At 43.8% G+C, this 21,647-nt stretch overlaps 1 protein-coding gene across 1 annotated transcript in view; it reads right to left on the bottom strand.

Annotated features, from left to right (window-relative positions):
* Positions 1-154: 154 nt before the first annotated feature.
* The window catches only part of LOC112264534 (thrombospondin type-1 domain-containing protein 7A-like), a 163,943-nt gene continuing 142,450 nt past the window's right edge, over positions 155-21,647 (bottom strand). The window contains exons 20-28 of the mRNA XM_042295454.1: positions 21,377-21,494; positions 17,283-17,428; positions 15,730-15,904; positions 13,526-13,699; positions 13,284-13,379; positions 9,253-9,335; positions 7,145-7,358; positions 6,490-6,577; positions 155-2,712 (exon numbers count right to left, since the gene is read on the bottom strand). Coding sequence (XP_042151388.1) covers positions 2,622-2,712; positions 6,490-6,577; positions 7,145-7,358; positions 9,253-9,335; positions 13,284-13,379; positions 13,526-13,699; positions 15,730-15,904; positions 17,283-17,428; positions 21,377-21,494 — 1,185 coding nt within the window. The 3' untranslated portion in view covers positions 155-2,621. The remainder of the gene's footprint in view (positions 2,713-6,489; positions 6,578-7,144; positions 7,359-9,252; positions 9,336-13,283; positions 13,380-13,525; positions 13,700-15,729; positions 15,905-17,282; positions 17,429-21,376; positions 21,495-21,647) is intronic.

Below are 21,647 nucleotides of genomic sequence, written 5' to 3'. Positions count from 1 at the left end.
ACCCTAACCCTAAACCCAACCCTAACCCTAACTTTAACCCATACTCTTACCCTAACCTTAAACCCAACCCTAACCCTAACCCTAACCCATACTCTTACCCTAACCCTAACCCTAACTTTAACCCAAACACCTAACCTTAACCCTAGCTCCTAACTGTAAAACAAACAATAGCTCCTAACCCTTAACGTAATTCTAACCCTAACACTAATTCTAAACTTAACCCTAAACCCCCTAAAAACAGCATTTGACCTCACTGGGACTAACAACATTTCCCTTGTTGGTCAAATGTTTGTTTGTTTACTATTCTTGTGGGAATTTCTGGTCCCCACATGTATAGTTAAACACGTGCACACAGATGCACACACACACACACACACCATTTTTTTTACTTTACTTTGCGCAGTAAAAAAGGAACATATTTATATATAATGCATAAATAATTAAATAAAAACATAATGCACCCATTTTTTACAAATCATAATTTAAGAAAGTTAATTGATAAAAAGTAAAAATACCTTTGACCACCTGTCAACAAACAAATGTCCGTCTGTATCTACCACCGCAATTCAATCCCCTGGAGAATAGTATGGCTGTGACTGATTCATTTACTTTACATGAGGTTTGTCCATCTACAACATTAAATAAATAGTCTGCACTATCAACTGCCAGTTTGCCATAGCCAGTATTATGCATATAACCTGTTTTCAGGCAGAGGACTCTGACTCTTCAGATATGTCATTGCAGCATTAGCATGAAACACTTTTGAACGACATCTAAGGCCTTGCTGCATCTGTTCCTTTGAATTACTCGGAGTGTTATTGTGGCTACCTAGGTTGCGTTCTAGCTAGCTTTTGCAATACAGAACACATTATAGAATAGCACCAAGGCAGGGAGAAAGACTGAAGCATAAATGTGTGTGAGTGATTATTGTAGACATTGTAGTCACACTCATGCCTCGACCAAAGCAACAGCCACACTGAATAGGAGCAGTATTGAGAGATCGTATGATATGTATATAGCAATGCGCCTAAGCAGTTTGGTTACAAGTAGGCTGTTCTAGTTAGGATTGAGGATGTTACACAGCAGTAGATATGAGACCAAGATGTAAAGAGAAGCCACTCTCTTCTGGTGGATCAGAAGGTAAAGAAGAATTTGTGAACCCAGTCACACCCTTCTGTCTTAACAACAAAGACCAGATTCTATTAAACTCGCAAAGGGGATAGAAATCACATTGTTTTTTTTCTGTGAAAATAAACCCTTTCAATAACATCATCAACTAGAATTGTTGCTGTATTTCTCTCAACAAACCTGAAACAGTTCTTTGAATTAGCTTTTTTTTCTCAGTACGAGAGCCATGTGATTTTTCTGCCATGTGGAATCGGGATTCCCTGCAGTGCACGTTTGATGGAATTCTGGTCTTTGAGATGTTGAATAAAGTTACTAAAGGAAATGGAAAAACAACGACTAACCATAATAAGCCATCAAAGCAAGTCAGAGAAATCAACAGGAGACAAACATAAGGTCAGGCAGGCAGAGAATGAGACATGTTCAGACCTGGGTTCAAATAGTATTGGTATTCTTTATAATACTTTCTGCATTTAATTGAGCCTGGCCTGGAGTGGCAGATGGGTAGGGTTTGCACTTTTGGGACAATTCCAATGGTTCCATTGTGCCAGGCAAGAGCAATCAAGCGCAGTTGAAAACAGAAACCATTTGAACCCGTGTCGGTAAAATGCAGCTGTACATACTACAAAGGTAAATCAGTTATATTTACATGGCATCGTCCGCCCTATTATCATATCACATACAAGAGGTAAAAGAAGCAACATTTGTTTTTCAAAAAAGGTCTACTTTTTTTTTTTTTTACATTTCTAGCACAAGACTGTACGTCATCTTGTATTGAGGGAGGCAGCTTCCCAGACATAAGAACATATCATGCTGCACTAATATAGTGCAATATTGAGCCTGAAACGGAAGAGAAAGGGAGAGGCAGGCAGAGATTTCCTACAAAGGTTGACAGTATTTCTGTAAGATTAGGACATTTTCACTTTGTTTTGTTTTTTAGGGAAAATGATCCAGTCCAGAAGAAAAATAGAGAGGCAGCAATTTTCTCCAGGAATAATTTGAAAAAGCATTGCGTGTTTCTCATCTAATTTCCAACAGAGCAGCTGTAGCCAAGAAGGCAGGACTCTGTTTCTTCAGGGCCCTCTCCAACAACCTTCGTCTTGAAAGATGTTTTTATTTGACAGAAAAAAGTAGTAAATGGCAGATAAGCAAAGGCAGACTTCCTTAAGAAGAAGAAGATAGAGTTTGTGAAGGCTCTTGTGAAACAAAGTATACAAAAATGTAGGAAATAAAAAATATTGAGGAAGGAAAATTCTAGGCTACTAATGAACGAACATGACTCCATTTCTTTTTTGTTTTGTTGTTGTTGTTGATAAATCCGTGACATAACCCAAGTCTTCCTAGAGCTCCAGAGGTTTTAAGCCACGCCCACTGGTAGCCTGAGGAGAAAGGTCAAAGATGGGTCTCCTTGACAACCTGTCTGACTGTTCCCACGATGACAGTCTCCACAACGTCAGTGTAAAATGATTCTGTCACCAAGTAGATTAGGAGGAGGTTCACATGTCAGCGTCTCCGTCGTAGGCCAGGGTCAGGGGCTTGAGCCGGTTGTTATACATCTGTCTTCTCTGGGGTTTCTTTGGCTTTTTACTAGGAAATAAAAAACAAACATTGCTATTACATGTTTTATATTTCAATTATTGAAGAGGAAATGTAGATACCCATAGCCTTAATATGTAGGGCTATATACCATAATAACAATAAAGGATTTATCCATATCACGTTACCCCCACCTGATACACAGAGCTTGCTCTGCTATCTTTTGAAAACACCACAACTTTCAGGTGGGTGTCAGAGTTACGTGCATCACTCTGCTGAAGGCCATGCTTTTAGTAGATGGTCAGTTCTTCCATCATGCAAAGGCAATACTGAAATAGCTAATGATTCTGTTCCTATACTGCCATTGTCCTTGAAGGAAAAAGGATAGATCTGTTGGTTAAAGCACTAGTTAGTGAGCCACATTTCAGAAGCACATTTGAGTGGCCCTTGTCCTAGCATTGAAGTGATGCCGTAGTGGATGATGCAACACTTCATGGACAATTTCAACAGCAGCTATTATTTGTTTTTATATTGAGGCATGTGAGAGAGATTGGACTCTGAAGGAAGATGACGAGCGGACGAGCACAGTACAGAAAGCAGCTTTTTCTTCAGCCCAGAACAGTTCCCACTCACCTTAATGCAAACTAAGTTATGGCAAACAGAGACAGTGTAAACAGTTAGCTATAGGTACATAATGAGGACAACACTATAGCATGTCTGGGCAGGCTCTAATATATCACACATCACAACTTTACATACAAAACACAGGGACGGGTGACAATGATACATATATGTCAAATGTAAATAAGATATCTTATGAAATGTGTCTTATGTCCATCATGAATGGATAGGGAATAATGGGTGGAATGAATAAGAGATTGAATGGCAAGGGTTGAGAGATCATTGAATAGTGGTCATGAGTGGTTCTTCCATCTGGCCACAAGAGGGCAGTATGCTATTGAAAGTGAAAGCTGATCATCATTTTACTGTGATGTCAATGTTGTGTCCCTGAAATCTCAAAAATAAGGAAGTCCTTCAACAAAAAACCAATGACTTCCTAAAATGGATGCCGTACAAAAGTATGTTTAAGTATGGAGGTGCTCTAGACTACTAAACAAACTCCAGGATCAGAGGTCAAACATGGGGGATGACTTCCTGCTCACCTCCATCAATAACTCCATGTGATTGGTCGGACAGGCACATGTGACAGCAGATGTGGGGAGGAGAGAAAGACGAAGGGGTATGGGAGTTTGTGTGAATACTGCAGCGAGGGCCGCCAGTAGGTCAGGACCCCTAAGTGAGTGTTATGAGTGTTTCAATGCATTGTGGTTTTTGTTGGTGATTTTGTTATGTTGTCATGTTCTTTTTGTTGATGCTGTTGTAGTTGTAGTTGATATTGATGTTGTTCATTATATGGTTGTTGCTGATAGTGTTGATTTTGTTGTGGTAGTTGATATTGATTTTGTGGTAGTGGTTGTTGATGATTTTGTTGATGATATTGATGTAGTTGTTCTAGTTCGTGTGCTTCATGCTGGCAGTCAGGACACGTATAAGCCATGGTATGATTATTTTGTTCCATCCAGACCATCGTATCAGTACACTGGTCAGGGTTCGAGTCAGGGTTCGAGTACCACCGACTGATGGTGCACGGAGGGGTGGGGTGGGGGGGGGTGGAAAGAAAAGCAAAATGGAGAGTACAGGTAATGTCATGACTTGATATGAAAATGAATGGGTAAAAATGAAACTGATGTGATCATGAAGACATATACATACAGGTGATGACATACATACATACATACATACATACAGTACATACAGTACATACAGTACATACAGTACATACAGTACATACATACATACATACATACATACATACATACATACATACATACATACAGTACATACAGTACATACATACATACATTACATTACATAATATGCTGAAAAAAATATAAACGCAACATGTAAAGTGTTGGTCTCATGTTTCATGAGCTAAAATAAAAGATCCTTGAAATGTTCCACATGAACAAAAAGCATATTACTCTAAAATGTTGTGCACACATTTGTTTACATCCCTGTTAGTGAGCATTTCTTCTTTGCCAAGATAATCCATTCAGCTGACAGGTGTGGCACATCAAGAAGCTGATTACACAGCAAAATCAATACAAAGGTCCACCTTGTGCTGGAGACAATAAAAGGCAACTCTAAAATTAGTAGTTTTGTCACACAACATAATGCCCAGATGCCTTCATTTTTGAGGGAGCGTGCAATTGACATGCTGGTTGCAGGTATTTCCACCAGAACTGTTGACAGAGGATTAAATGTTCATTTTTCTACCATAAGCCGACTCCAGTGTTGTTTTAGATCATTTGGCAGTACTTCCAACCGGCCTCACAACGTCAGACCACGTGTAACCACACCAGCCCAGGACCTCCACATCTGGCTTCTTTACCTGTGGGATCGTCTGAGACCAGCCAACCAGACAGCTGTTGAAACTGTGGGATCGGGTGAGACCAGCCACCCGGACAGATGATGAAACTGTGGGATCGTCTGAGACCAGCCACCCAGACAGATGATGAAACTGTGGGATCGGCTGAGACCAGCCACCCAGACAGCTGATGAAACTGTGGGATCGGCTGAGACCAGCCACCCAGACAGCTGATGAAACTGTGGGTTTGCACAACCAAAGAATGTCTGCACAAACTGTCAAAAAACTTCTCAAGGAAGCTCATCTGCATGCTCGTCGTCCTCACCAGGGTCTTGACCTGACTGTTGTTCAGCGTCGTAACCGACTTCAGTGGGTAAATACCCACCTTCGATGGCAACTGGCACGCTGGAGAAGTGTGCTCTTCATGGATGAACCCCAGTTTCAACTGTACGAAGCAGATGGCCTACAGAGTGTATGGCGTCGTGTGGGGCGAGCGGATTGCTGATGTCAACATTATGAACAGAGTGCTCCGTGGTGGCGGTGGGGTTGTGGTATGGGCAGGCATAAGCTACAGACAACGAACACAACTGCATTTTATCAATGTCAATTTGAATGCACAGCGATACCTTGACGAGATCCTGAGGCCTATTGTCATGCCAGTCATCTGCCGCTATCACCTCATGTTTGAGTGGTAATTCACGGCCCCATGTTGCAAGCATCTGTACACAATTCCTGGAAGCTGAAAATGTCCAAGTTCTTCCATAGCCTGCAAACTCACCAGACATGTCACCCATTGAACACGTTTTAGATGCTCTGGATTGACGTGTACATCAGCATGTTCCAGTTCCCACTAACATCCAGCAAGAGGAGTGGGACAACATTCCACAGGCCACAATCCACAGCCTGATCAACTCTATGTGAAGGAGATGTGTCGCGCTGCATGAGGAAAATGGTGGTCACACCAGATAATGACTGGTTTTCTGATCCACACCCTTACCTTTTTATTAATGTATCTGTGACCAACAGATGCATATCTGTTTTCCAAGTCATGAGAAATCCTTAGATTAGGTCCTAATTAATGTATTTCAATTGACTGACTTCCTTAAATGAACTGTAACCCAGTAAAATCTTTGAAATTGTTGCATGTTGCGTTTATATTTTTGTTCATTGTAAATACATACATACATACATACATACATACATACATACATACATACATACATACATACATACATACATACATACATACATACATACATACATACATACATACATACATACATACATACATACATACATACATACATACATACATACATACATACATACATACATACATACATACATGTGCCATACAGATGCATTACATACTTAAAGAAGTATCAAACAGGCTAACCTACCAGGCTAGGAAGGTCATGGAGACTATAAATATGAGGAGAACAAAAGCTCCGGCTGCAACACCGTAGACCCATGTCTTCAGTTTACCATCTGTGGAGAACACATCACACACACTTAGTACACTAACAAGGGACTAACTCCAGTGACAGCTCACACTATAATGTAAATGGCTTGGGTGCAGATCCAATCCTGTGCAGAAGGGGGCAGCAGTACAACAAATATTTTCCAGGTCATCTATTGTGTGTAAATTATTATTGGTGGATTGTACTTTAATTTTGCAGTAAATATTAAGATCCAGCACATCACATCATACATGAGTTGAAATACTGGCTATTTTGAGGATGAGAAATTCTGGGCCTAATCCTAAATGTGTGCGTAAATGGTGGTGTGAGACCTGTTCATAACCTTTCTTGACGTCATTAGGGGATTTGTGCCAAAACAATCTGTGGCTCCCGGGAATGACAATGCAGAATGGTTGGCTTTCTGTAGCAAATTCTGTTATAATTCCTGAATATATTCACATTTACTTTCTACAAAGTATAGGCCGATATTCTAACAAGATTCAAAATACAACATAATAACAACCAAGAACAAATGTCTTGGATGGTTCCCTACTGTCCCGTAAATTGCTAGAGTAAATCTGTCTGGTCCATGTACCTGGTCCGAAGGGCTGTAGGAACCAGGTGCGTCCAGCTCGGCCAGGCAGGCTGTTGGAGGGCTGTGTGGGGCTGACCGCCCTGATGGTCTTCACGTCAGCCCTGTTGTCCCCTGCCGTGGGGATCTCTAACACAGGGATCACCGTACACTGGTCCAGCAGGCCGTCTGAAGTCATCACCTCCGTGTAGCGCTCCTCACAGCCACACACACCCGCCTGGGAGAGGGAGGGAGGTACACACACGTATTAGTGAAATGCAGTTGCACATCAAGGGGGTTGCTTTGCAGGTGTGTTGGAGATGTTTAGAAATTAGTGCACTTCATGAGTATCACACAATTCACATACACACACACATACATACAGTCACACACAGAAACACATTATAAAATCAAATCATAGACACAAGGCATTTTTGTCAGTTTCGTCTCTTTTAATACAACAAATAATGCAGTCGGACCTGGCTAAGCACCAAGTTGGATTAAAGTGAGGTTATTTCTTATCAAATATTCCCGGGTGTAATCGAATGAATCATCACTCAGCTTTAGCTCAGGCTCATATCTTGGCAGTATTAACTTTAACCATCACACGTTTCAATCCCCTTTGTGATGCTAGCGCTGCATTGAGAGAGAGGCAGGGGGGTGGGGGTGGGGGGGTGAATCAGAAATTCATGCTCTGAGATTTATAGGGTGGTGTCTGTTGGGGTTGGGGTATACAGCCCGCCAGCCCAAAGGCTTCCCCTATTCTTTCTCTCTTTCCACTCTGTTCGCTCATCACTCGAGCTCTCTCAGATCACTCCTCTGCCAGCCCAGGGGTTTTTCATTATCTTTCATCCCCCTCTTTCCTTTTTTCTCTCATCACCCCGAGATTAAATACCAACAATGCAAACAGTGGCTGTATGGCTGAACACACACACACACACACACACACACACACACACACACACACACATTCATGAACACACAGACAGACATGAAATTAGGGAATGATGGACAGAACAAGTTAGATTCACTCACGACCACGCCTACAAGCACGAAATAACACTGGCACAAGAGACACATTTACACACAGTCAAAGACACAGAAACACAGCCAGGCCCTGGGAGATGACTAACAACACAAACATGAAAGAGACATTTGAGCCATATCCAGCTAGACATGTTGCTGTAGCTCTCTCACAGCCCCCTCAGCACCGACTAGAGGCCTGAGTCCTGGTTCAGGGTCTTAGTAATAGTGACTGGTTCTGATGTGTTCTGACATGGGTGTGTGTATACATGGTGCCGATCCCCCATAGACGCACGCACGCACACACGCACACACGCACACACACACCTCCACAAACACCGGTCCACCGGTGTGTCCAGGAAATTGCCTCCGTTTGTAGTGAACACAAATGCTGGGAGCGCTCAGCCCAAGGAGGGACAAACTCCACTTCAAAGACCAGGCTGAATATTATGGGATGTTTCTCTCTTACATATGACTGAGAATCAAATACACCCTTTGAATACCACTGGGTTGAAGAATACCTTACTCTATTGCATTTAATTTAAAAAGTATTTTAAAAAAAAAATATATATATATATATATATATATTTAATGTTGTTTGTACTGGTTCTGGGATTTCCTGTGAGATGCTTGATAATGTGAGATGGAGTTTAATTGAGAAAATAAGTATAACTGCAAAAGAAAATAGTCTTGTTGATCATGCCTTGTTTTTTCATGTATGTATTATTCTCCTGCTACAGCAGATGCAGTAAATACAGGGGAATTCATCTGCACATAACAGCAGCATGACACCATCAGAGACTAACAATTCATCTGCACATAACAGCAGCATGACACCATCAGAGACTAACAATTCATCTGCACATAACAGCAGCATGACACCATCAGAGACTAACAATTCATCTGCACATAATAGCAGCATGACACCATCAGAGACTAACAATTCATCTGCACATAACATCAGCATGACACCATCAGAGACTAACAATTCATCTGCACATAACAGCAGCATGACACCATCAGAGACTGTTCAGCTGTTTTCTCTCTCTCTCTCTCTTTCTCTCTCTCTCTCGCTCTCTCTCTTGCTCTCCCCCCCCCACCCCCATCACCTCTGTGCAGAAGGAGCGTGGTTTGTTGCAGGCTGGGTCACATGATCGGTCTGCCACGGGTTGGGCCGTCATAGGGCAGCCACCTGTATGGTAGAGGTCAGAGGGTAAGTGTCAGTGGGGAGGGGTTTGGGGTAGCGAGGGGATGAAAGTGAGGTTGCAATAGGTTTCCCTTTATGACATAAAGATGCTGTACATTTAATTATCTTACTAATGCAAGTAGACAAGCACATACATGTATACACAAGATGTACACAAGCAGACACACACACCGTCTTGTGCAACCAGCCTATGGAGACACACAATTCAGTCCCATTCAATAATCTATTTTCCCTAACCCTAACCTTAAAACTAACCCTAAACCAATTCTAACCCTAACACTAATTCTAAACCCCCTAGAAATAGCATTTGACATTGTGGAGACTAACTGTCCCCAGTTGGTCAAATGTTTGTTTTACTATTCTTGTGGGGACTTATAGTTAAACACGTCCATACACACACACAGCAGGGCAGCGGACGAGCGGTCCACGTTGGGCAGCTTTCAGCTCTGTCTTTGTTACTCCACTTCTGTCAGTCTGTTGTGCTGCAGGCAACATGGATCAGAGAGCCAACATACCTCTTCTCCATTTTGCACTCTCTCTCCCTTTCTTTATATCTCTTTCTTTGTGTGTCTCTCTCTCTCTCTCTCTCTCTCCCTCTCTCTCTCTCTGTCTCATTCCACAGCAGGAAGCAAGCAACAACAATGGGTCCTCCAATGCTTTCCAATTAATTTCCCCTCACAGATAGCTAGCTGCTCAAGATGTCTCCTCAAACACCGAGACAAAAACACACAGTCCCATGAATTCATGGTTTAGCAGACATACACCACGCAGTATGCACCATACCAGAGAGCAAGCGTACAGACACACTTAGATAAACAGGAAAGCAGACGGAGCTCTCTGGGTCTCAGATGATTTGTGTGTACTGTGGTGAGATGATGCACTCACTGCAACATGTACACGGATACACCTTCAGATATCAAGGACAGCATTCTTGTGTCCCAAATGACACCCTATTTCCTACATAGTGCACTACTTTTGACGAGAGCCCTATGGTCTCTGGTCAAAAGTAGTGCACTATTTAGGAAATAGGGGGCCATTTGGGATGTAGCCATTCCTGGGAAGGGAAGGTAGGCCAGCCTGGCCCATCCCTATCTCTTTAAGTGATTGCCTCAGGGAGATTCCCTCCCATCGCCTCATCAATGCAGTGGACTGCCTCGAGGCAAAAAGAAAGGGGCTTGCTGTTTTCTCACTAGGCTTTTATTTCAACTATACTGGGGTAAATCAATATACACCAGACAAGGGTATCGGAGACAAGAGGAGGGATACCGTAGTGGTAGTGGGGGGGGGGTGGGGACTAGACCAACTAGACCAATGGTATACAGAGTAGGAATACGGTAGTGGTGGTGAGGAAACTAGAACCGACTCACAGCTAAGTCAGTACTGCAGCCCGTCCTCTGATAAGTGTGGTTTCTATGACAACGTTGTAGGTGGCAGTAAGGACTAGGTTTGTCATTAGGAGTTAAACAACACCACGGTAACCAGGCTGAAAGAAACAGAGGTTACCACAGCAGCCAGGGGGAGGGGTAAAGTATGGAGCTTAATCATTATATATATAACGTAATATAATATCTGCAACTAAGCAGACACTTTCATCCAAAGTGACTTACACAGTGCATCAGTGCTTGAAAGAATGAAAAAGGTTCCACTGCTCCCTTAAATTTGACAGTACTTCTAACCAGGCAGTCTACAATATGTACCCACGTTTTAGAGAATGAGAGGTGCAAGGCCCAGTACTCTGCACCAGTCAGCATCGGCACACTTCAACCACTTAGCTTAAATTCCTTCACTTCAACATCACCCACTTCACACCAGATATACGTTTAGCGACACTCAGAGAGTAATCCTGGACGGGATGCCTCAAGTTATTCAGAAAAGCCATACTGCCGGCAGAAAACTGCTAATCTACCAGAAGACGTCTTGAATATTAATGATGGTGATGCACATGGACACACACACACACACACACACACACACACACACACACACACACACACACACACACACACACACACACACACACACAGCGTATGCAAATCATAAGCGGAAACCACAAGGTGTGAAAGGACGCGTTTACATCAAGGAAATACAGGGTACATGCCAATCAACCAGTCTGATATAATATGCGTAAAATATGCAAACCATCTGGAGCGTATGTCTGTGGAATGTCTTGGCATAGGATCTATAGCATCATTAATACACGGTGAGTGGGAATTCAGGCTATATCATGATTCATGCTCACCTACCTAACAAATGTAAAGTGTATTGAGCTGTGTAGATAAATGCATGTTAAATAAAGTTGGATTTGATATGTAATACTCTATGCCTACACACCTAACATCATATGTATAGTTTACAGAAAGGTTTCATGCACTTATTCCCATTTTAGTCATTTAGCAGACACTCTTAACCAGAGTGACTTACACTTGTGCATTCATCTTAAGATAGCTAGGTGAGAAAATCACATATCACAGTCGTAGTAAGTACATTTTTCCACAAGATAATAAGTTACCAGGCAAAGTCAGTGTTGCTAGTCAGTGGTTATTCATTCCTGAGGTGATTCACTGCTGAATAAGACACACATCCTTTATGATAAGTGACATCTCCACTGTAACTCTTCACCTCGAACCTCCGAGCTCTGAGCACCACCGAGGCAGAGGCAGCAGTCACAGACCTAAAGCTGACGTGTGACGGCCAGCAGGACAAAAACGTGTCATCGTCAAGGATTAAATCCTCCTGCACACACAATCACACACGCGCTCGAAGGCATGCGCGCACACACACAGGAGCACATGCACACACACAAGCGGCCTAGGCTCCACAGTGACAGGCAGTCAGGAAGTGCTTGGAAAGCAACCTCTCTCTTCCTCGAATGAACAAACGCCACTCGCTCCGACAGGCAGAGACAGGGTTTTAAACATCCCTATTCACCTCATTATCATCATCCACTGAGGCACCTGGAGAGAGCTGGGCTAGGTGGCCGACAGCAGCAGAACTGCCTTGTACTACTCATTGGATCTCATCATCTACATCCCACACATACATAGAGTTACAGTTGTGATTATGTAGCCACTCAATGGAGAGGCAGTGACTGAAATCTTCTTCTACAGTAGGCTACCACTCAATACGCATCCTTATTCTAGAAGGTTGTAGGGACTTGTATTCAGCAGCATATGCAGTAGGCACATGTATAAAGAGACATGTTTAAAAGAAAGAGGTGTTGGTGGATGCATTCTGACAGGGGATGGGATGTGAGCAGCACACACACACTCACTCACTCACACACACACACACACACACACACACACACACACACACACACACACACACACACACACACACACACACACACACACACACACACACACACACACACACACACACACACACACACACACACACACACACACACACACTCACACGTTTGTTTTACTATCCTTGTGGGTTACAAACAATCGATTGATTCAAAGTCCTGTCTTCCTTAACTCCAAACCCCTAATGCGAACCCTTAAATACTAACCCTAACTGGCGACCGTGTCAGGGTACATGCGCCCGGCCCACCACAGGAGTTGCTAGCGCAATGGGACAAGGACATCCCAGCCGGCCAAGCCCTCCCTTAACCCGGATGACGCTTGGTCAATATGTGCTCTGCCTTATTGGCCTCTGGGTCGCAGCTGGCTGCAGCACACGGAATCAAACCCAGATCTATAGTGACCTCAGACCTCTGCGCCTCTCGGGAGGCCCTCCCTGACCCTAATTCTAACTCTAACCCCAACCCTAAACCTAACCTCTAAGCCTAAAATATACTTTTTTCCTTGCGGGGGCTGGCTAAATGTTCCCACTTGTCTGAATTTTCCTTGTTTTACTATCCATGTGAGGACATTTCTGGTCCCCACAAGGATAGTAAAACCAAACACACGCACACGCATACTGTACCTGTGACATTTAATCCATCAGATCTCTGACACCAGACCAGTCGAGAGGAGCTTCTCCACGCTCCTGTCATCCACTTGTACTCATAACACTGGCCCTCTGTAGTGGGAGAAGAGATATGGGTCAGTACAGACATACTTCATATTACATAGCATGAAGGGACAAATGCACATTTGTGCATGCGTGCGTGTGTGTGTGCGTGTGCGTGTGTGTGTGTGTGTGTGTGTGTATGTGTATAGACTGACCAGTGCAGGGCCGGGCTTCCCACTCCTGTTCTGGACACTGCAGTAGGTTCTCTGGCTCCTGGGCCAACACGGCTCTGGATCTGACCTGCACTGAGCCGAAACCCAGGTCATCTCCACTGACACAGCTCAGCTGACACGGGCTCCACACTGTCCAGTCAGTCAGGTAGCAGTCACCTGTACATAAACACACAGTACATAACTTACAACACATTTAGCTGAACACAGTTGAAAACTTACAGTACTATATGAGACGTTACTGTTAAGCATGTAACCTAACCAAAAATATGGGTCTATCCTGGTCATATCACAAAATTCCTGGCCCTGGCACTACACAATTATAATGGGAAACTTGAATTTGGTTTTGTCACGCCCTGATCTTAGAGAGACGTTTTATTTCTCTATTTGGTTAGGTTAGGGTGTGATTTGGGGTGGGTATTCTATGTTGTCTATTTCTTTGTTTTGGCCAAGTATGGTTCCCAATCAGAGGCAGCTGTCTATCGTTGTCTCTGATTGGGAATCATACTTAGGTAGCCTTTTTCCCACCTGTGTTTGTGGGTAGTTGTTTTCTGTTTAGTCTCTGTTACCTGACAGAACTGTTCGCTTTTGTTTTGTTACTTTGTTAGAGTGTTTTTTGCTGATAAAAAAAATCATGAATAATTTTCACGCTGCGCTTTGGTCCACTCCTTCCGAGTAGAGCCGTCACAGGTTTGGATGTCATCCTTTTTCCACACTGATTGTCACCAGGCAGACGTTTCAGATTTCCTCAGAGAATTCTCTTTTTGATAAAGAGGTTTAATAAACCCTACCCCTGATAAAGTTTAGAAGATCAACGTTGTGAAATACTTCCCCAACAGAGCCAGATCACATTTTTCATCATCCCCTATTCTACCTTGAATCAGGGTGTTCTCAGAAAACAGGCCGTTTCCCATTAAGAATAGGTCAGAGCAATTCATTCATTCATCCTGTTGTACTGACAGAGAGGAAGTGAGCACACGTCTAAATACTAATTAGTCATAAAGCCGTCAGGTCCAAGGAGGCCTAATCCTCCTTACGATGCTCACCTGTCTGCTGTCTGTGTCAGGTGTCAGGCATGGTGGGGCCATGGACTGAGATACAATCAGGCAGGGGGAGGCTTGGGTGTGATGAGGCAGAGGAGGGGGAGAGAGGTGATTTCTGGTGGGGTTTCATGTGGAGAGGGAGGGGACACCTGGATGAAGTACCTGTCTGATATCTGCCTGAGCTAAACCACTGGAGGTTAGGGCTGGCTATGTAGATATGAAAATTTAGTAGGCCACAGGCATAGGGTTTGTGTGATGTGAATGAGGGCAATGACTGGTAGAATAGTAGGGAAGTAGGCTACAAAGATGACTACACATGTCCACAACTACCAAAAGCATCACTCTGGACACACACACACACACACAATTTTCTGCTGCATGAGCTGGTGTCCTAACGCTCTACTTCTGCTACACTGAAGCTGTCAAAATGGGACATTGGACATGTCATTGATAGGCTTTTGGCAAACAAGGAAATATGGAAGTGTAAGAATTCACACTAGTCGTTTTCAGATCCCTTTTTTCCCTTTCCCTCTGAAATGTATGACGTCGAAAGGTTTATATTCAGAGAAACTCTCCACTTTCATGTCATTGGAGATGAAGAAATCATGTAATCATAAAATCAGACTTGAGAATACTCACTTTACTAGCTTGTTGGATTCAGGCGTTGGTGGGCTCACTAGCACCAGCCTCTGAGCATCTGAACATCCAATCCTCATTGCCTACAGTCAGTGACAACGGACACTGCTCCTAACAGATTCATGCTATGAGAGAGCTGGGCTAGAATATATCACAGCTAGGACCATATACATGTATCTTAGCATGTCTGCTGATAAATGTGACTTAATGGCAGTAGTGAACTCAGGTCAGCCTAAAAGGAACAGCAAAATGTTTCTGCATAGTTAGTAAATAACGTTGAAGGACAAGGGGCTTTCTCGACCAGATGAAGCTAGAAAAATCTACGGAACACCATTAATGTTACACATGGAACTATCTACATCGTAGATTAGAAGGATGCTCAAAGGTGAATCTTTACTGACCATAGGGTCAGGTGTTTTTCCAGGTCAGATCTTGGCTGCCTCTTATCTAGGGATGGGGTCCACTGTCCAGGACTCTGTTTCATCAGTCATTGCAGGCCAAGTTAGTTACCTGGACAGGGTGAGGTGCAGGGTTCTTCCAGGGTGACCCGTTTGTCTCCGTCTACCGAGGGCTCCAGGTTTCCACACATCTCATCATCCACCAGGCTGCCCTCTTCCTGGCCAGACCCGTCCGACACAAAGCAAGACACGTTACGGAACCGCAGCCCTTCTCCGCACCTCGCACCCTAGACAATAAACAGAGATAATAACACAGGTTCAAATAGACCTCCATAGATATTTCATTTTGTGTCACAGATTACCATTTAGTTCAATGACTCGGGTTTGTGCCACAAGAATGTGTTAGCCCTCTGAGCTATAGCCTAGGCATTAGCTTGGGAAGCTAACACAGGTCTTCAGGTCTCACGCAAGGTTACCTACCAGGTGAGCTAGGTTCACCGAACCACGTCCCTTACATCTATACATTCACACAGAGCTGGTCTGCTGTGTAGACAACATCCAACTGTTACAGTTCAGAGTGTCAGTGTCTGTCAAGGCCATGGCATTGATCTTTGATTTGTCAGAAATAGCTTCTCTAGGATTGTGCTGTAGGCTGCTAATGAGCTACTGTCTGCTGTCAGAAACCCCAGCAGCAGGAGAAAACAGCCCAGAACAAAGGAGTGTCAACGTTCCCTCACTCTGCAATACAGAATACAGTGCCGTCTGTCAAAAATATAGATGCTTCTGGCAAATAAGAGGGAAAGAAAGAGAAAGAGGCTTAGACAGAGAAAGAGTTACAGACAGAGAAAGAGGCTTAGACAGAGAAAGAGTTACAGACAGAGAAAGAGGCTTAGACAGAGAAAGAGTTACAGACAGAGAAAGAGGCTTAGACAGAGAAAGAGGTACAGACAGAGAAAGAGGCTTAGACAGAGAAAGAGGTACAGACAGAGAAAGAGGTACAGACAGAGAAAGAGGTACAGACAGAGAAAGAGGTACAGACAGAAAGAGGCTTAGACAGAGAAAGAGGCTTAGACAGAGAAAGAGGCTTAGACAGAGAAAGAGGCTTAGACAGAGAAAGAGGCTTAGACAGAGAAAGGCTTAGACAGAGAAAGAGGTACAGACAGAGAAAGAGGCTTAGACAGAGAAATGCTTAGACAGAGAAAGAGGTACAGACAGAGAAAGGGGTACAGACAGAGAAAGGCTTAGACAGAGAAAGGCTTAGACAGAGAAAGAGGCTTAGACAGAGAAAGAGGCTTAGACAGAGAAAGAGGCTTAGACAGAGAAAGAGGCTTAGACAGAGAAAGAGGTGCAGACAGAGAAAGAGGTGCAGACAGAGGAAGAGGTGCAGACAGAGAAAGAGGTGCAGACAGAGAAAGAGTTGCAGACAGAGAAAGAGGCACAGAGACAAAACATAGTGTGTGAGAGAAAGATGGAAAGGGAGGCAGAGAGAGAAACAGAAACCCATACAGAGACAGAGGCACAGACAAAACATAGTGTGTGAGAAAGCGGGGAAGAGAGAGAGCAAGAGAAAGAAAGAGAGAGAGAGAGAAAGAGAGAGAGAGAGAGAGAGAGAGAGAGAGATAGAGAGAAAGAGAGAAAGAAGTGAGAGGTAGAACACTGTCTCACCTCAGACTTGCACTCTGACCAGGGGCTGTATCTCCATTGGTAGCAGGGTCTGACAGGGCAAGGCTTCCACTGTTCCCTCTGACGGGGGCAGGTTCGCCCATCACCCTGGGGCACCTGGAGCATCGTTCTCCTGCGCCACAGCTTCCCTGTAGAGAAAGGTGTTATTTCACACCTCTGTCTCTCAAGTGGATGATTGAGAATCCAAGGCCCTGTGCAAAATCAAATTAGGTTAGGTGATTTTCTAGATAGTCAACAAAATTATGTATAGTGGCGGAAACAAAAAGAGAGTCCACTGCATTTCAATGAACATGCATTGTTGTTGTGCTGGGAAAATATATATTTTCTCGACATAAAAAAACCCAGATTTCAGATATGTGGTCCCCAACCCGTCTTGATTGAATAGAGCCTTGTTAAGGACTGGGAGTGCCTTTTAAGCTATTTAAGTAGAGAAAAGGGTCTTATGATAACAGCATCATAGACACCCCCAGATATACTCATGTATATGATTCATATCCAGTTCCATCACAATGATCTGGGGCTCTTTCAGGGGCTTCACTGTAAAAGATCACTATCACGTTACACCACTATTTCAGGTAACTTCATCTCTCTCTCTCTCTCTACTCCCCCCTATTTAAAGTGGAATTTAAAAAAAAAATGAAATCGGAGAGACTGTGTAATATCAGGGGGGTGTCAGGAGAAGGGGTGAGGGGGAAAGGAAGGAATGCTCCTTCTACCCAAAATGCATGTTAAGTGAGGTACCCGGGGGATAGACGTGACACAATTCTGTCAATTAGCTGGTGTCTAATGGGAAACTATCCCAAAATGATATAATACATTCATGTTCAGTAATGCATACCACTTGAAAAGCCACCACAGAAAATAAACTAGATCCTGTAAACTATGAGCACTATGACAATGGAATAACAAAAAAGCTCACTGTCAGATATTACAATATCAATTCAGATTCCATTGTTCATAGGGCTAGGGTTATAGTAGAGCCATAGTAGAGTAGTGTCTCCACCCAGTTTGGATCACACTCCCCTTACTGCTACAGTAACTTGCTGCAACATCCTATCAGACATTATAGTCTCTGTCATCTGATCTAACAACCCTAAAGGCCAACTCCATCCATCCAAAACACGAGCCTAGGACCATCCATCCACAGTGCTTGCCTATAAGCCAATTCAGTCTAACCAGGTATTTAACTCCTAAAGGTTAATTGTCCTGTGTATTTCCTTCACAGGCACAATTACTCCCCTCCTAACTCAACTGAATTAATCATATTGAAATTTTATAAAGCCCTTTTTACAACAGCATTTGTAACAAAGTGCTTTATAAATACCCAGCCGAAAACACAAAAGAACAATCAATGCAGAAGAAGAAGCACAGTGGCTAGGAAAATTCCCTAGAAGATAGGTACCTTGTAAGAAGGCTAGAGAGGAACCAGGCTCAGAGGAGTGGCCAGTCCTCTGCTATAACTCCACTAGAGAGAACCAGGCTCAGAGAAGTGACCAGTCCTCTACTATTGCTCCACTAGAGAGGAACCAGTCTCAGAGGAATGACCAGTCCTCTACTATAGCTCCACTAGAGAGAACCAGGCTCAGAGGAGTGACCAGTCCTCTACTATTGCTCCACTAGAGATGAACCATGCTCAGAGGAGTGACCAGTCCTCTACTATAGCTCCACTAGAGAGGAACCAGGCTCAGAGGAGTGACCAGTCATCTACTATAGCTCCACTAGAGAGGAACCAGACTCAGAGGAGTGACCAGTCATCTACTATAGCTCCACTAGAGAGGAACCAGTCTCAGAGGAATGACCAGTCCTCTACTATTGCTCCACTAGAGATGAACCATGCTCAGAGGAGTGACCAGTCCTCTACTATAGCTCCACTAGAGAGGAACCAGGCTCAGAGGAGTGGCCAGACCTCTACTATAGCTCCACTAGAGAGGAACCAGACTCAGAGGAGTGACTAGTCCTCTACTATTGCTCCACTTGAGAGGAACCAGGCTCAGAGGAGTGACCAGTCCTCTACTATACTCCTACATACTCCTGTAACAATTGTCATAAATTTGCCGTAGATGTAATTTATATTATCTCCATGTGTCAGTGTTATTTTCTCTACAGCTGACTGCACACGCACAGGGCCTGGGAGGCCTATTCTGCTCCTTAATGTTGAACACAATTACAACAGAGTCCCCCGGGCCTGGCTTAGCCTGTAGCTACTCTCAATTCTCACACATCTGCCAATTCATCTTCTGGTGAACCCACCGTGATGCATGCCACGATGCTTTCCCTGTAGAGAGAATTGTGCTGCCCCCATAGAGGGTCTCTCCTTCCTTCAGAGATTTTTATGCCCGTGAAACCGTGAGAGAAATAAACTCCCAGTTCTTTTTAATCAGCAGTTAGGGTTTTCTTGAGATTTTCTCATGTGTGCTTTGTTTCAGCGGTGGTTGAACTCAAACGGCGGTTTGCTATTGCATGCACCCATGGTAAGTATTATTCTCCAATGGGGTTTTGATTCTGTGCTCTCTGGGGCTGTCTCTCTACTCCCTCGACGGGTGGTCTACTGACAGCGGTGAGTTTGGGAGTGAGGAGCAGTGTGTGACTGGGTGGGCCGCTGGGTAAGGGGGAAAAGCTAGTGCCAGATGTCGCTATCAGTGTTTGGCCGAGGAACACACGTGGCTGTGATTATCTATGCACACAGGTCTGATATGCCCCGGGAAACTAGTGTGTGTGTATGTGTGTGTGTGTGTGTGTGTGTGTGTGTGTGCATCAGACCCGGGTTCAAGTATGTGTAATTGAGTATTTGTTATGAAATAGTTATTTTCTGTGTATTTGAGTATTTTCAAATAATGTGGCTGGAATCAACTACTTCTATTGGAAGTATTTGAAAGTATTCTCAAATAATTTCCCTTAATAATACTATTTGAATGCATGAGTTAGTGTATTTTAATATTTACAAATCAGTGCGATATGAAAACACACACATGCGTGCACGAGTGCCTGAGCGTGCATTTGTGTGTGTTTTTACATCGCAGTTATTGATACGACACATTGGTGCTTCCAGGTGTCTCCATTTCCTTTAGAAAAAAAACATAACCTGCAATTCCTGGCTCAGAAACAGATATTAGCTACTCAACGTAACCGTGTCCTGCCATCCGACATGGAGGTAAAAAAATTTACTCCAGGATGAAAAGGAGTGAGTGTGAGAACATGTTCTCTTCCTCTCCTCTTCCTGTGGTTCACCTGCTGCTACTCTATCCCTCTTTCCTGTGAAAATTCCTCACTTTGCCTGAGGACAGATTAAGGGCTACCACAGTAGCTAGAGCCTGTATTGGTTTCACATCTCGACCTGTATTTGCTTTCCGCCCAACTACGACACTGGCCAGTGCTCTGAAGGACTCCTGAATCCTGGAGTAGTCCCTCAGGCCCAGAGCACACAGGCTTAATGGACTGCCAATCAATCCTCTGATCCTATAGAATTACACATGAGGACATCATCATTCCTCCCCCTCCTTCTCTCCCCCATCCCTCTCCCCCTCATCCCTCTCTCCGTTGGTTTAAGGCTCACAATCGTTTCCCTCTCACATCATAAAACGTTTCCCATTTCAACCATTACCCTGGAGAGGAGAGGTTCTGGTTGTTTCTGAGCTGTGTGTGGTGCTGGGAGCTGATCAGCAGCACTGTGAACCTGCAGCGCTATGAGCAATGAGCCATGATTCACAGACTTCCCAACGTGCCTGTAAATCCACATCCTATATTACAATATAGATTTGATGTAATGTGGACTATAACGTACTTGAATGAATGGATACATAGTCAAATGACTTCTATTCACAGACTATACACTACGCATACAAATTCACTGTCTAGCTGTATACAGCACATGCAGGGGCTGTAATTAATGGATATGCAGAAAAATAGATAGGTGACAATGATAGGGGAATGTACCACTTAATCAGTTCTCTGTTGTTGTGGCTTGCCCTTCAGAATTGGGTTCACTTAGCCTTGAATGCATTCCCAGCATTCCAAGATGGAATCTTCTTTCTGAACACAAAGTCAGGTGAGAGTGGGTCAAAAAGATGGTGACGTACCTGCTAGTCCACAGGTTTGTGTGCACTCGGACCAAGGTGACCAATCAGATAGCTGGCAGTTGACGGGACACTCCACCACACAGGAAGCGTTCATCTGCCACTTCCTATCCAGACCCAGCTGAAAGAGAAACAAAAAGAAAAGTACTTTATTGGGCTATTTGTGGCCAACGAGAGATTCTTCTTCCGCCCTCTTCCCAAGTCCCCTAGGCAACACACAAACGTACACAAACCGCAACCTGTCTGGATTCTGAAGACAGAAGATTTGCTCTTA

This window comes from Oncorhynchus tshawytscha, linkage group LG13, assembly GCF_018296145.1.
Source record: "Oncorhynchus tshawytscha isolate Ot180627B linkage group LG13, Otsh_v2.0, whole genome shotgun sequence".
In the NCBI taxonomy this organism is placed as follows: domain Eukaryota; kingdom Metazoa; phylum Chordata; class Actinopteri; order Salmoniformes; family Salmonidae; genus Oncorhynchus; species Oncorhynchus tshawytscha.
This window is presented reverse-complemented; position numbering and strand designations above follow the sequence as displayed.